Source organism: Nycticebus coucang, chromosome 15, assembly GCF_027406575.1.
Source record: "Nycticebus coucang isolate mNycCou1 chromosome 15, mNycCou1.pri, whole genome shotgun sequence".
Taxonomy (NCBI): Eukaryota; Metazoa; Chordata; class Mammalia; order Primates; family Lorisidae; genus Nycticebus; species Nycticebus coucang.
Window position 1 is genome coordinate 80,368,562 of NC_069794.1, and position 17,202 is coordinate 80,385,763.

Here is a 17,202-nt window from a genome sequence, read left to right on the forward strand (position 1 = left end):
AATAGTCTATGTATAAAGTAGACAAGCAGAATATGTCATAATCTGTTAAAGATAGCATTTTTTCTACTTTGTGTTTTTGTTAAATAATTATTAACTGTCCTGTTTTTGTTTTTAAAAACTATTTCTCACTTATATTAAAACGGTTCTAAGGCAAAAGTAGGGATTTTGCAGACTATTCCTTTACCATTTTCAAATTAGACAGCTAAAGAGCAAAATGTTAAACAAAATCTTCAGAAAATTTTTAAAAATTAAAAGGAAATACAGTTTTCCCCTTTAAGTCTGAGCCTTCTACCCTCAGTTTTTGGTTGTCCTTTTAAATTGTGTATATTTATAACTTTTTCAAAATATTTGGGAAACAAGGCAGGGTACAAAGAATCAACATTATTCATCCTCAAGAGAAAACACCACTCACCCATTGGCCAATTGTCATACACATGTTTTGCAATGTCAGAAGCAGAATCGTTAGGAGAAAACAGGAACTCTTTTGTTTTTCCACTTACCAAGATGAGGCGCAAATTTATCTGAAAGAAGACAAAGATTCTTTTAACATGAATCTCAAAATTTTTAAAGAAAAATATAAAAAGATTCAATAGCATTCTAAATTATTAATTCTATGTTGTGTTTTTTATTTATGTAAATTCTATAAAGCATTTTTAAAAACAAGAATGGGAATTTGGTATATAATTTTATTTTTTATTATTTTACATATGTATGTGTAAGATATATTTGCCATAGTAAGTAAACAAAGAAAAAACAAAATTCATTATGCTTTTAAATTTAATTACTCCAACAACGTTCAGAAGTGGACTTGCTGCAAGTTACCACTATTACTACCCAACACACATTTTCTATTCAAAAACTAATAAAAACATTGAATCTGAAGACATTTCCCTAAAGCCTTTGCAGGGATCACAACCCTGCCAACACCTTCATTTGGGACTACCAACCTCCAGAACTGTGTTAGAATAAATTTCTATTGCTGTAAGTCACCTGTTTATTGCAGCCTTAGCAAGCTGACACGTACTTCTAAGTTTTTGCACAAGAAAAACAAAACCATATGCTCACACAAAGCTGTGATCACGAATGTACATAGCAGCTTTATTTGTAATAACCAAAAACTAGAAAGAAGACAAATGTCTACCAAAAGATTAATGAATGAACTAATTTTGGAATTCCATTATACAATGGAATATTAGTCAGAAACATATGAAATGAATGCACTATTGCGATCTGAAACCACATCAGTGAATCTAAAAAAACATGAAGATGTCAGTACTAAATAGAAAAAAATTGTTTATATTCTCTTAAAACAACATAACTAAAACAATAAATTATATACAATTTTTTACCCTATAAAAATTATTCAAACCTAGGCCGGACACGGTGGCTCCTGCCTGTAATCCTAGCACTCTGGGAGGCTAAGGCGAGAGAATCCCTTGAACTCAGGAGCTTAAGACCAGAGTGAGTAAGAGCGAGACCTCATCTCTAACAAAAATAAAACTAGCTAGAAAAACTAGCTGGGCGTGGGCATTGTGTCAGGTGCCTGTAGCCCCAGCTACCCAGGAAGCTGAGGCAAGAGGATCTCTTGAGCCCAAGAGTTTAAGATTGCTCTGAGCTATGATGCCACAGCACTCTACTCAGGGCACAGAGTGAGACTCTGTCTCAAAAAAAAAAAAAAAAAAAACACCAAACAACAAAAAACAAAACATATATATATACACATACACGTGTGTATATATATAATTCAAACCTAAATAAATTAAATACAAATTGTAATTTTAAAGTACTCTATAATGGAGGAATCTGTACTAGTGGCTACCTTTGTTTCAATTGCAAAAGCACATATTTTTGGGGGGATGAAGGTGGGGCATGTGGGACAAAAGATGTAAATTTACTCCCAGTGAAAACCTTAAGGGAGATAATAGAATTAAAGCATTTGAGAGCCACTGGATTCACATTTCCAAGTCTATATATATATACTTGCTTATACCACTGTTTATATCAAAAATCTTTATTTTGGGGCTGGGCGTGGTGGCTCACACCTGTAATCTTAGCACTCCGGGAGGCAGAGGCAGGTAGATAGTGTGAGCTCATGGGTTCAAGACCAGCCTAAGCCAGAATGAGACCCCATCTCTAAAAATAGCCAGGCCTTGGGGTAGGCGCCTGTCTGTACTCATAGCTACTTGGGAGGCTGAGGCAAGAGAATCGCTGGAGCCCAAGAGATGGCAGCTGCTAGGAGCTGTGATACCACCCAGGGCTGAAAAGTAAGACTCTGTCTCAAAAAAAAAAAAATAAATAAATAAAAGGTTATTTTTAAATTTTCATCTATCATTATTGATATTTTTTAAAACCACCGTATCTATTCATTTCCATGTAAGTCACAGAAATAGAAATGCTGTTTCCTATAGTTCCTGGCCTCTGTTAAAATATTTGATTAGATCTTACCAAAAGTTGAGTCCAGTCCAAAGCTGGGCCCTGGATCTCTTGGCAATCTAGCCTAGCTTCTTCATATATTAAAAACAGAGAACATCATTGTACCAGTTTGAATGGTGCTAGGTCCCAGGTTACCCAAGCTCTCCTCTTTAGTTACCACTATGTTTTTTCTTATTAAAAATACCAAAAACTCTTTAGATGCCAGGCTCTATAATGAGTAAACTTATACCCCCTGAGCCATCAATGAATTCATTATCTTAACTGCCACCATGGCCAATGCCACTCCCAGAAACTTATCACTGTTCAGTTATAAAATTTCTCCCCTAGAAAAATACATACATACAAACAATTCTGTATTTAATGGAATCCAAATGAGCTCTATATTCTCCCAACCACCTCGTCTGAGTCACTTCTCAAAATTGTGAGAAATAAATTTCTGTTGTTTAAGCCACCAGTTTGTGGTATTTTGTTACAGCAGCCCAAGGTGACTGATATACTATTCTACCTACGAAAAACATATTAATAAGATTAAGAATGTAATGCTCCCTGTAGGAAGGAAATCAGCTTTTGTAAAATACAACTGGTGAGTAGGTTGACCAAATAACTTCAAAGAAGGAGGGGAAGGGCAGGAGGGGAGTGGAAGGGAAAAAACTATGAACTAAATTACTTGGATTTAAAAACACTTTTTTTTTTAAGTTATTGTGTTATACTCCTCAATCATTTCAGAATATTCCTAATAAACTAGTAATATTAAAAAAATTATTAAAGCTATCAAGTACTATTTAAGGTGGGGCTTTCAAAGCAGCTTAAACGATATTCTTAAGTAGACATTCCCCTTGAGATTATAAAAAATAAAAAGCTAAGCATACTATCAATTGTAACAAATGTACCGTTCTGGTGGGGGATGTTGAGGGGGGGGCAGACTGTGCACATGTGGGGCACAAGGGGCATATGGAAAATCTGTGTACCTTCCTCTCAGTTTTGCTGTGAAACTAAAACTGCTCTAAAAAGTAACCTACATTAAAAAGAAAAGTTAGGCATAGGAATACATAAACACAATACTTTAGAAAATGAAGTTATAAGACATTCATGGATCCTCTGACCACCTGTAAATTTTACTAAATGTCCATCTACGGACATTCTGTTTCTTTTTTTTCTCTCACAAAGAGAAAACTTCAAAACAAAACAAAACAAAACAAAACACACACTCCACTCCATGCATGTAACTGTGTGGATTTATGCTACAAACTCTTCATTCAGCATTTCCTGTTTTAAAACAATTACTGTCATAAATAAACTGGTTCTATACGTTCATATTTCAAAAAGCAATGGTTTAAAAACTGTTTATCTAGACATTCAGACTTTTGGAACCTCTGGCCTCTAGATGTGTCTGATACAGGTTACAATTTTTTTTTTTACAATACAAGAGAAAAACAATTATATTCAAGAAGTGGGGTGAAAGGGGGCACTCAGTAAGCTCCCACCTAATGGGTACAATGTAGGGGTATATGGTCCTGTGTGAAGCTCTCAAATACAACCTGGACTTTACCTAACAAGCACAAATAATAATTTTATGTTTCCTTACATTAATCTGGAATTGAAGAATTATTTTTTAATGTTTCTGGGTGGGCATGAATTTTTAGTTTGGTTCAGACACTACCACTTGCTCTTTACTCGCTCTGGCCTGCTTCAAATACTTAGGAAACCTGCTTAGCTCCAGACAACATCTGAGTTTACAGCTTATGGTAGAATCTGAACAGGGTTAAAGTAAGTACACAAAACAGGGTAAGATTTCAAAATTTACTAAGAGGGAAACTACCTCTCTGGGAAGAATATGACAACTGTAAAAGTAAGTCGTAAATACATACATCTAAGAATCTATCAAGTTTTACAGTTAAACTATCTAAAACTAACAATGACTGCTTCAAAAAGAAGTTACATCCAAAATTTAAAATAGCAGCAATCACCACACAACATTGAGTTTTTGAATAACCACTTGCCTGATACACTTTCAGGGCCTGGAATAGTGCCTGGCACATAGTAGGTGCTCAGCTAATTATGTGTTGACTCATATTTCAGTTTCTTCAGTTTCAGGATGCAAGTGGAAGTGTAGATTGGAAAAGGCTAGAGCTAAGATTCTAATCTAGGCTTCAGCATTCTGGGCATGGTATCAAATGGTTAGTACATGTAGAATGGAAATGGATAACAATTCCTTGATAATGCTGTGGACATGTGGATAGCTCAAAGGAGTAAATACCTCAATATTTAACACGTTAGGCTTTAGATCTTTATAGTCAGTAACCTGCCACAGTTAAAATAGTAAGGTATTTTCAAGAGTAAAATTCATTCTGTGCTACCGTATTAAGATATGTATTAGGCCTAGTTTTCAAATGAAGATAAAGACTGGGTTACTGACGTAGAAGATTAACAGACTGGTCTTAACTTGGTCCCATGTTATATATATGAGATAACTTTGCTTGTAGCCTAGAGGCATGTAGTCAAGGATATCTGAGGACTGTAACACCAATGGAGGGAAACAATGAATTCCCATAATTTCCTTTAGAAGAAATCTTGAAGGCAATCACCTAGATAAACACCTGGATGTATAGGTTAGTCAGCAGCAAACTACTCCTCTATTATATAGTAAGAACTTTCTTGGGCTTATTCAGATAAATGATGTCAACTATAGCTACTCTTAGTAAATGTATGACAATTTCATCAAAATTATATACTTATTTCCTTATTTATTTATTAACAAAAATAACTTTTTACTTATTTGAAACCAAGGTAGTCAATCTATAAAATATCTTTATCTGTTAGAGGGGAGTGGGATCATCAACACATCAACATGGGTTAAAAATAAGACTCTTAGTTACAGCTTAAAATACGATATACTTTGTGTATACGTCTAAAAGAAAACTTTAAAAAAAAGACAATGACTTGTTATGAGATGGAGCTCCTTTTATGTAATAAAATTTTCAGGGAGTGGTATTTATGTTACCCAAATGAGGTATATATACCTTATAATTACTTTTGAGGCAAAATAAATCAAAACAAGACTATTAGTAAGGCAGAACTACCATGATCATTTCCTGTAAGGCCAATGAAAACAAGAACGATTCAATGCATGTAATTTCAAGTTTAACGTAGTTTTCAGTTATACTGCCATTTCTATTTGTTAAATTACATTGATTTGGAGAAATCTTTCTAGAACTTAATTTACACAATAATTTGTTTTGAATTGTTCACGATGGAAAAACTGAAGGGAAGGAAAGATTCCAGAGTAAAGTATGGAAGAATGAACTAAATTTGCCCTTTACTAAATAGTGGTGGAAGGTACTAAGTTACTCCACCTAGCCCATCTCTGAAAAAGGTATCACCACCCCCACTTAAAGTTGTAGAGAAGACTTTAGAGATTTTAGTTAGTAAGTAAGTTGACATTTGAATCCAGTGGATTAGCAACACAGTACCGACCTACTATACCACTGGACCCGCTGCACCACCCAACCTGCTGTGCCAGTAGGCTAAAGGCAGACCCAACCCATTCCTCAGTTATAGTCTCTGTTGCCTTGTTTCTTTTCCACATCATCCCCACCATTCTTACCCTCACTGAGCTACAACCATAGGGATCTTTTAGTTCCTCAAAACTGGCAAGTTCTTTAGTTCTTCAAGGCCTTTATGCAGCTTGTTTCTTCTGTTTGGAATGCTCTGCACCCTACACCCTTCACAACTCAGCTTACATACTCTAGCTTATAAATGGGAGGGAATGGCATAAATGAATCCCTCCAAATCTAATCATCATGGATGAAATAATAAGACTAATTCTTTTAAAAGAGTAGGAAAAGAATTTCAAATTAGAATTAGAGAAGCCAAGAGGGCACCCCTGTTTCTTGCTGGAATGAGGAAGCAATTATATTTGTGAAGAAGTTGCACACTATTTTTAAATTGCACATGAACTTTATGGCCACCTACTGTATGAGGCATCCATGCACATAGATTTTTAACCTATAAGAAGGAGCCTTTACCTCTTTTATGTTTACACGGAGGGACCTGGAACATTCTCCTGAGTAAAGTATCTCAAGAATGGAGGAAAAAGTATCCAATGTACTCGGTAATTCTATGAAACCTACTTATATCTACTCACACTTTCTTATGAAAGATAGAACACAACTATAGCCCAGGATGAAGGAGAGAAATGGAGAAGGAAGAGAGGTTTGATAGAGGGAGGGTAAAAGGCGGGATCACACCTATGGAGCATACTGCAAGGGTACAAGTCAAATCTGTCAAGTGTAGAACATAAATGTCTTAAAACAATAATCAAGTAAATGAGGTGAAAGCTATCTTGATTGGTTTGATGTAACCACGTCAGTTTGTATTTAAAAAATCAACACACTGTACCCCACATACATATAAATGTATTCACGATCTATGTGTATTTGACTTAATAAAAAGAAAATACATCTGAATTCCTGTCTAAGAATTTATTCATATTCAAGGGACACAGGCATGGAGTTGTAAACTGGAGATTTGCTAAATGGATTGAAGCTAAAGATTTTTTTCTACATTCTTTTTAGCGCTTAGCATGATATAGATTCCAATATATATTAAATATGAATAGGTGGAAAACTCAGTGAGATTATTATTTTTTTCATTGAGACAGTCTCACTTTGTCACCCTTGGTAGAATACCATTGCGTCATAGCTCACAACCTCACGCTCTTGGGCTCAAGTGATTCTCTTGCCTCCTCTCTAGTAGCTGGTGCTACTAATCCACTGGATTCATTGTGGGTGCAACCTCACGCTCTTGGGCTCAAGTGATTCTCTTGCCTCCTCTCTAGTAGCTGGTGCTACTAATCCACTGGATTCATTGTGGGTGCCCACCACAATGCCCAGCTATTTTTTTGTTTGTTTAGCAGACCTGGGCTGGGTTCGAACACACCAGTCCTGAAGCATGTGGCCGGTGCTCTAATCACTGAGCTACAAGGCGCCCAACAGAGATTCCTTATTTTTAATTGTGGAAACATTTACCTACTCTATGAGGAAGATAAAAAAGAGAAATCAAAGAGTATTCTAGCTTAAGTTTCCAAGTAAAACTTTTATAACATTGTCTCATTTACTTGGAATGTGAATGTCCCATTTAGTTGGAATGTGAATTTCCAGAACATTTTAACTCACTTTAAAATGTAGGTGGAGAACTACATTCCAAAACATTTAATATTCTGAAATTATATAAATCTTTCAATTATTTATTAAGTAACATACGTATTTTTAAACACTGAACATGAACAAGAAGCTGTTGGGCTATAAAGATGAATGAACGATAATATATTCTTGGGAATTCTTTTTTTTTTTTTTAATTTGAGACAGTCTTACTTTGTCACCCTTGGTAGAGTGCCGTGGCATCACAGCCCACAGCAACCTCAAACTCTTGGGCTTAAGCGATTCCCTTGCCTCAGCCTCCCAAGTAGCTGGGACTACAGGCACCCCTGTAGTCAAATAGCTACACCTACCTATTTTTAGAGACAAGGGTCTCACTCTGGCTCAGGCTGGTCTTGAACCGGTGAGCTCAGGCTATCTACCCACCTTTGCCTCCCAGAGTGCTAGGTTTACCGGCGTCAGGCACTGTGCCCAGCCATATTTCTATTTTAAGGCATTTATTATAAGGCATTCAATCACCTTAAGAGACAGTGAAGTTAACATGAATAGGTCACTGAAATTCAAGTTTGTTTAGTGCTGGGCATGATGTATGAATGCATAAACAAATTTTACTCGTAATGGAAAGTCAGCCCTTAGTCCTATGGCATAATATTGTATCTTTAAAAATGTTGAAAGATAACCTATTTATGTCTATTGCTAAGAGAATGTCAAAGTGACTTGTCCCCTTTTATAGTGTATGAAATAAGTATGAAATAAATGTTTTTATCATTGTTGTGGCTAAAAAAGAAAATAATTTTAATGTGTGAGATTACCTTGTAAGAAAGAAACTAATGGTTCTTGGAGGGATTGTTCTATGTGACTGTTAAAGGTCCCTTGCAGCACTAATATCATATCAAACAAAAAGGGCATATTATTTAGATATACAACATTAAAATGATTTTAATATGTGTAATAAAATATTCATAGGACACATAAACATTCAGTAATAACCAAGTCATTCCTATCGGTCCCACAGTATACCTGAATGAGAAGAGATAGGATTATGCCTTCATTCTCTCATCACTAATTCTTTAACTCTCTATAAACACCTGTGTCAACTGAAGTCTTGCTACTGAGCTATGCACTTAAGTCACTTATGACCATCTATTAATAATAAAAACATCAAAAAGCTTCTTCTCACTTCTCATCTTATTAGTCTCTCTGCAATATTCCACACAGTTTTTAACTCCTTCCTTCTTGAACGTCTTTCCTCAATAGGTTTCTATAATTCCTACTGTGTGTTTTCTGGAATACTAGTCCCCATGAGGTATTCTGAGGGAGAAAAGGTTCTGTGATAAGATAAATCTATGAAACACTACTTCATATATTCCTCTCTTGGAGATTTGCAATTGATTGTTAACATACTAAAAACCCTACATACTTGTCAGAAACAAGTATTTAACATAGAACCAATTTTCTTTCCCACATTACCTGCTACCACACTACAGATTTCGTGTTTGGTAAAATAGTCTTTGAGGAAGATTATTCTTGTTCATTTGATCCTCTGAACCTCTCTTTTAGTTGGTTTTTCTACCTTTTATAATCCAACGGGCTTTACCAAAGTTCTCTCACCAATCCTCTAACCCACCATCCCACAGACTTCATCTAGAGAAATCTCATTCATTCCCAGGCTTCAACTACCAACATTTGGAATTTTCCCAAACTAATTCTCCATGGAGCACCACTTTTATTTCTCCAACTGTCAGCTGACCATTTTTAATAGGATAGCCTCTAGTCCATTCAAACTTGATATGCTGGGCGGCGCCTGTGGCTCAGTCGGTGGGGCGCTGGCTCCATGTACCCAGGGTGGCAGGTTCGAACCCAGCCCCAGCCAAACTGCAACAACAACAACAAATTGATATGCTTATAACTGAGCTTATTTATTCCTAAATAACAGGTATCTTTTCTGACTTATTTATTTCCGTTGAATTCTCCTGGTTTTCCAGTAATTTAGGCTTCAAAGTTCGGTCACCATTTATTCCCATCTTTTTTCTCATCTCTCCTTATCCAATTATCAGTTCTTTCAAATTCTCTCTGCTGCCAATCTCTCAGCCCAATCCATTCTGGACATGGCCAACTATTCTCAGCAGTTTAAAATTCTGACAGCTGACATTTAATGATTACTTGTAAGTGTTGCCCAGTACTTAGCACAAGGTGCACACAACCCTATGAAACAGGTACTATAATCTCCATCTTACAGACAGTAAATGGGGATTCTGAGGTTAAGTAACTCTTAAGATCATGTAGTTTATAACATAAACTACTATTCAGTCCACTAAAATTTCCCTACCCAATTTTTTTTTCAGCCAAATTGACACAATCATTATAAATCTCATCCTGGCTAAAATCACCAGAATAACTTCCTAATTGTTCTTGTTCAATTCTAAGGCCACCTTTGAAGCCTATGTGACCATTCAAACCTATATTACTTTTTCCTTCCTCTGAGTTCTCATCCAATAATTAGTGTATACAATCGTGGGTAACCTGAGGTCCATGCCAGCCTAGGATAATTTTGATTATGTTTATTTTCTCACTATTATTTTGATTTATGTTTATTTTCTCACTTTTATATACAGTACCCCCCTTTACTCCCAAAATTATTTCTTTAGATAATAAATAAAAGGTCTTCCTATACATATTACTTCCGTAATTTTAACTAGACATAGTTTATGTACATGTCCAGCTTTCCAATTAAATCATGGTCCTTGAAGGTGGAAAAGCAATCTTAAAACTTATTTCTCTCAATATCAGGTACAATTTATTGTATATGTGGCTGCAGAACAATTTTGGAGATGAGGTGCTGTGTTTTATTTGTGTGACTGTGTTTTGTTTCTCAGTTAAAAACTGCTTTAGGGTGCCAGCTCGGGTGGCTCAACCCTAGCACTCTGGGAGGTCAAGCACGGAAAGAGGATCCCTGAGTTCAGGAATTTGAGAGCAGTCTGAACAAGAGAAAGACCCTGTCTTTATTAAAAATAGAAAACCATGATGGAAGCCTTAAGTCCCAGCTACTTGGGAGGCTGAAGCAGGATGACTGCTTGAGTCCAGGACTCTTGAGGTTGCTGTGAGCTAGGCTGACACTAGAGCGCTCTACTGGGCAACAGAGTGAGACTGTCTCTAAAAAAAACCCCAACAAAACAAAACAAATAAAACAAACCAACAACAACAGCCCCAAAAGGCTTTTGGATTAAAAAAAAAAAAGAATGCATTTTAAATTAATTCATAGTTAACCCCAATAATAGTGCCTGAAAAAGTAGATATTTGATATATTAAAGGGATGAATAAATAATGTACCAGAGTATGCCTAACTACAGCCAACATTCCTAAAATCTTTCAATAATATACTCATAACCAGACACATTATAGCTATAACAAGAAAGTGGTTGTAACAATAATTGCCAACGAAAAATGTTTTCTAATTTTTTTTTACTGTTATACGTATAGTTAGGTGATAGTAGATGTGCTCTTTTTCACACAGAGCTATCTTAAAATACAAGCTCTGAAATCTAGGTCACAGTGATAATAAAAAAGTTGTTCTGAAGAGGGAAAAAAAAAACCAGTTTAAAAAAGCATCCTATTCTTTATGCAGCAGTTCTCAACCTGTGGGTTGCAACCCACAGGAACTGTATTAAAGGGCCGTGGCATTAGGAAGGTTGAGAACCACTGTTCTAAGGTTTCTACCAAATCAAAACTTCTAATTTTATAAAGACTTTTTGTATAATATTAATATCTAGGGCCATTTAAAAAAATGTTTTAGTGACAAAAGTAGTAGGAGGTATTTTGTTTTGTTTTGAGATAGATCTCACTGCCCTTTGAGCACTGCCTAGAGTAACTGTATGAAGTGGTGTCATCAGACCTTATTAGCTGACACTACTGAGGCACACCAAAAAATCCAGGTAACTTCTATTTTTTATAGAGACAGGGTCTTGCTATGTTGCTTAGGCTGGCCTCGAACTCCTGGCCTCAAAGCAGTCATGCCACCTTGGCCTCCCAAAGTGCTAGGATAACAGCCATGAGCCAGCATATCCGGCCTTAATGGCATTTAAAAAAAATTTCAGTTCTATTGTTCAGTTCTTATGATAGGAAGCTAGAACAGAAGATGAAGCTTAAAAAATCCATTGCAAAGACAAGGCATGTTAGAACAAGCCTAATAAAAATAATTAGATCATAAAAATTAAGTCATTTGCTAAAATGCTGAAGATGTGATCTCTGCTTTTGGAGCCCCTGGAAATAGCTTCTGTGCAAGGCATAGTTTTTGTGCACAGAAAATACTATTTAGAAGTTTGCTTTGATTTTGGTTAATATCTGATTTATGAAAGTTACAAATTCAAAAACAGTCCTAATTTTTAAAGTTAGCTTTAAGTTTTTATGCAATGTAAAAATTTGTCAAAATGTGCCACATCAGTAGCCTTCAATTAATTATCTAGTTTTAAATAGCAATTATAACTGGATAGATTTTCTTTTTTAGAAATTTCAATTTATATATTTTAGTTGGCAAACTTCTCAACTGCCTAATAATTCTCATAACTCTCAAAAACTAAACTTAACAAAAAAGGAGAAACTTAAATTCTAATAAAATGTTATAGCACTATATATAAACTTATAAGCTTTTATCCTAAAAATCTCAAGCAAAATCAATACCCAATTATGTATTTTTTTTTTCGTAGAGACAGAGTCTCACTTTACCACCCTTGGTAGAGTGCCATGATGTCACAGGACTCACAGCTATCTCCAGCTCTTGGGCTTTTGCGATACTCCTGCCTCAGCCTCCCAAGCAGCTGGGACTGCAGGTGCCTGCCACAACGCCCGGCTATCCAATTATGTATTTTCAGCTGGAAGAACTTTGCCAGTAAGCACATAAAGAGATGCTTATCATCATTTAGTCATTAGGAAAATAAAAATCAAAACCGCAGTGAAACACCACCTCAAACCCACTAGGATGACTATAATCAATAATACTGACAATAATAAGTGTTGGCAAAGATAGGGTTAAAGTGAAATCCTCACACATTGCTGACAGACATGTAGGTGGTGGTGGTTACTCTGGAAAAAAATTTATAGGTTCCCAAAATGTTAAACATAGAATTACCAGCAATTTCAATCCTATCTTCTTACTGTGATAAAGTAGTGATTATATATCCTTCTCTGTTAGTGATTCGTACCTAAAGAAAGTGAAATGACAAGAAAGCTAGGATTTATCTTAAAATACTCCTATAAAAACAATTAATGGGGGAGGGTAGTGGTGAACACATATAACAAGAATGGGATACAGTATGTTGTTAACTACTGCGGCACAGTGACAGGTACACAAGGGTTCATGAAAATATCTTTTCTACTTTTATGAATGTTTAAAACCTTCTATGATGATAAGTTTTTTAAAAATTGGATTAGAAGGCAGTCTAAAAGTCAGAGTAAAAGATATTTACCTAATAATTATATCATCACAAGTTGGGAACAACTTTCTCATTAAAGTTTTAGGGTTACTTTTAGTTTCTAAGGTTTTTTCAGGATCAGAAAAACCTTGATGGGACAAGGATGGATTCTTGCCTATAATCACAACTGTTTATAAAACTGCTGAGCCTGTTTTATAGCATTATATCAATGACTCCATTAACTTTAAGGAGACAGGTCCCTTAGCAACATACCATGAACCTAAATGATGTTTTACTAACCCCAGACAAGACACTTGTCATTCATCAAAAAGTTGTTAAAAAAAAAAAATTACAAAATCATCCATCTTTGTGGTTAATAATTAAAATAAAAATACAAAACTACTTTTGAAATAAGATCCCTTTGATATGAATGCTGTCCCCACCTTGGGACACTTAGGCACTACTTGAACAAAGGTAGAAACTGACCCTTAGATTGAAGTTATTTATTATTAATGGATATATTACCTAACTTTTATACTAACTCAAGGTAATCTGTAACCCTTACTCTGGTACCTACAACACTGATTAGATCTGGTATTTATCTGAATCTCAAATAAAGGAAATAGGCTTAGTTTCTGAATAAAATGTGATTTTAAGAGTACAGACAGAAGCTTAGAATTAAAGGAATTTAATGTCTGCAGAATATTCTCATCAAGTTGTGGTTACCTGGTAAATCCCTCTAATCCTCTTTAAGGTCTCCTGACACATTTATTTCTGCTGGCCAAGATAAGTGTTGAAGACGGAACATTTCTAATTCCACACTGACATTACCTAATATATTTCCGCAATCTCAACATTTTCAAATCCATAATTTAATTCACATTACATACATTATCTATATACATTTAGGAGCCACATTAACATTACTTTTAATTTACCCTCTATGACTATCACAAACATGAAATATAATAAATACAATCATTTAGTGTAAGTTTTTAAAACTGTTGTGTTATATTTATATAGAAGAGGTACTTTAGATTCCATCAAAGAAAAATGGCTTTCCTTAATTTGTCTTTTTCCTAAACTTACTCAATTACTTAAATATGTAAGTTATATCCCCTCAACTAGACTGTAAACTTCTCAAGGGCAGGAATCACGATGGCTTCTATTCCTTCTCTTCTTTGCTTCCTTCTACTTTTCTTCTCTGTCATTAGCCAGTTTTATACAAAGTGAATATTTGTGGTAGCATATTAAATATCCTTAATGAAGCCATGGTACAAGTACTAAACTAGTTGATCATCCTCCCTAAAGTGCGTCAATAAAATCATCAGGGGGCCATTACAGAGAAAGAGAAAAACACCATAACCACAGACAAGATCTCCAACAAGCCACAGCAACTACTGAAAATGTAGCAGACTACAATCCATCTGCTTACTGATGGTCCTCACTCCCAAGACTCAAGGTCCTCTAAATTATTCTGCAATCATTCTACACATTTTTCACATTATTTAAACCATTATTATTTTTTGAGACTTAATAACTGTGAGTAGGATAGTCTAAAGCACATATAATTAGAAACCGTATGGAAAACAAAGTCCAAGTGGTTGTATTTGCAACAGCACAACTTTTATACAAAGGACATATGAAATCTTTCTTGAATGACAAAAATTAGCAAAGAAACCTCAAAACTTTAAGATGCTTATAAACACTCATCAAACTTTATCATTCTAGTCATTTTTGATGCTTGATATTATTGGTGGTAGTAACAATAACAAAATTTATGGACTGTTTACCATGTGTCAGAAACTGTGCTAAATACAGTCATACAAGGATTACAGATATTACTATCTTTATTTTCAGCTGAGGAAACAGTGGCTGACTGAGGTTAAATATGTTCAAGGTAAGTAGAAAGCCTTGTGCAGTGGCTCACACCCATAAGCCTGGCACTCTGTGAGACCTAGCACTCTAAGCTCAAGAATTGCTTGAGCTCAGGAGTTGAAGGGTGCAATGAGCTATGATGGCACCACTGCACTCTAGCTAGGCCAACAGTCTCTCAAAGGTAAAGCCTAGAATATTATGCAGTTTATAAACTATTTTTAGACTTTGTTTTGAATAATTTTGCTTGTTTTCAAAATAAGCGTGAATCTCATAGAGCAAAGACTGCCACAATTGTGGCAAACTTTAAGGAGACACAATTAAAGTTTGTCTCCTTAAACTTTAGGAGCAACCTACCATGAACCTAAATGATGTCTTACTAACCTCAGACAAGACACTTGTTATTCATCACAAAGTTGTCAAAAAAACAAAACATACAAATCACCCATCTTTTCAGTCAATAATTGAAATAAAAATACAAAACTATTTCAAAATAATCAAAAATCCCATTGATATGAATAGTGTTTCCACTTTGGATGGTACTTTTTGGACTTTCTCCCAAAGTGCAGAAAGTAAAAGTATTTAACGTCAAGGCAGAATCAATAGATTGAGGATAAAATTTCCTACGATGACTAGGGTACAGTGGGAATGAATGAATATACAAATGGTTCCAGGAATTTGGAACCATCCAATGGTTCCAGGAATTTCTTTCAAAATCCAACTGCTAAAAGACAGTCCTTTTCATATTTATGATTATATTTATATTATATTTGTGATTCATATTTGTGATTATTTATTACTTCTACAAACACCCTACAGTAAATTTCAATCAACACACATCACTGAATTTCATATTTACTTTCTAAGTCTCTTTTGAAATGTTAGTGTTGCTCCTCCACTGAATGTGACCTGGGACATCAGTAAAGTAATCAGACTGATAGGGTTTAAATGTCTAATTTCTCCTTCTAACCATGATTGAATGAATGAATGAATGAGTTCTGATGGCCGATGAGGGGACAGACAGAGGGGAACTCACACAGTATAAACCCTTTTGGAAAGTCACCTGGCAATTATTATCATTAGCTATAAAAATGTTCCATTTCTTTACCTGGTAGGTCCCATGCCTAAAAATTGATTTGATGTAAATAACTCAAAAAAAGGTAGAAGATAAAAAGCTATAACACGGCTTGGTGCCTGTAGCACAGTGGTTATGGTGCCAGCCACATGCACCAAGGCAGGCGAGTTCAAACCCATGAAGAAAATGGCAGTGTACAAATGAATTAGTTTTTCTGAAGAGAAAGTGTCACTGATGAAGAGATGTCAGGGTGGCCAACAAACGAGCAGAACTGATGGAAACACTGCAAAAACTTATTGAATTGTGCATTGAAATCATCAGTTGACTCTGAGAAGCATAGCAGACAAGTAAACATAGAGAAACAGTAAAATCTGAACTGAAAATCTTGGCCAACAACTCATGGCTTTTGCATCATAACAATGCACCAGCTCACGTGGAACTGTGAGGGAGTATTTAGCCAATAAACAAATAACTGTATTGGAACACCCTCTCTACTCACCTGATCTGGCCCCCAATTACATTCTTCTTTACCTAAACATAAAGGAAATTTTGAAAGGAAGATACTTTGATGACATTAAGGACCTCAGGGTACTATGACAATAGCTCTGATGGCCATTCCAGAAAAGGAGTTCCAAAATTGCTTTGAAGAGGGGGACCAGGTGTGCTGGTGTAGGTACACAGCTTCTTCCCAAGGAAAAGTACTTTGAAAGTGACTGTAAATAAATTCAGAGATGAGATAGGCAGCACTTTTTCTAAGATGAGTTTGCAAATTGAACTGTCAGACCCTCACATAACAAATAAAAGTTAAGGGGGGAATGCTCAAAGAAAAAACACGGGAAAGCAGACACGGGAACTACCTTCTAGAGCTAAAAAGCTGTCACACTGAACAACGTGTATATCCTGGTCGTTCTTAAGGCATGTGTGAAACCAACAGGAAGCAACTGCAGAAAAGCAAATCATTAAAGTTGGAAAAAGAAACAGGCTAGTTTATGAAGAAATGAATTTCTTATCTCTAATAAGTAGGTTTAAAAAGCCAAATAACTAATTTAATTTATTGGGTGGAAGACAGAACCAGACTCAGGATAGCCTGCAAGATCTTTGACTCTGAGGGAATTTTAATTTGTTGAAAGCTTATTAATGTGTCAGGCACTCTGCTAGACATTTTATAAATATTTTTTATGATAAGTCTAAATAATTGCATTTTTAAAGAATATCCTGAGAAAATTATCATTCCACACTACTAGTTTTAAAAAGC

At 35.4% G+C, this 17,202-nt stretch overlaps 1 protein-coding gene across 1 annotated transcript in view; it reads right to left on the minus strand.

Annotated features, from left to right (window-relative positions):
* The window catches only part of UBL3 (ubiquitin like 3), a 72,947-nt gene that overhangs the window by 15,006 nt on the left and 40,739 nt on the right, over positions 1-17,202 (minus strand). Inside the window, exon 2 of the mRNA XM_053563624.1 lies at positions 413-521. Within this exon, the coding sequence (XP_053419599.1) occupies positions 413-521 (109 nt within the window). The remainder of the gene's footprint in view (positions 1-412; positions 522-17,202) is intronic.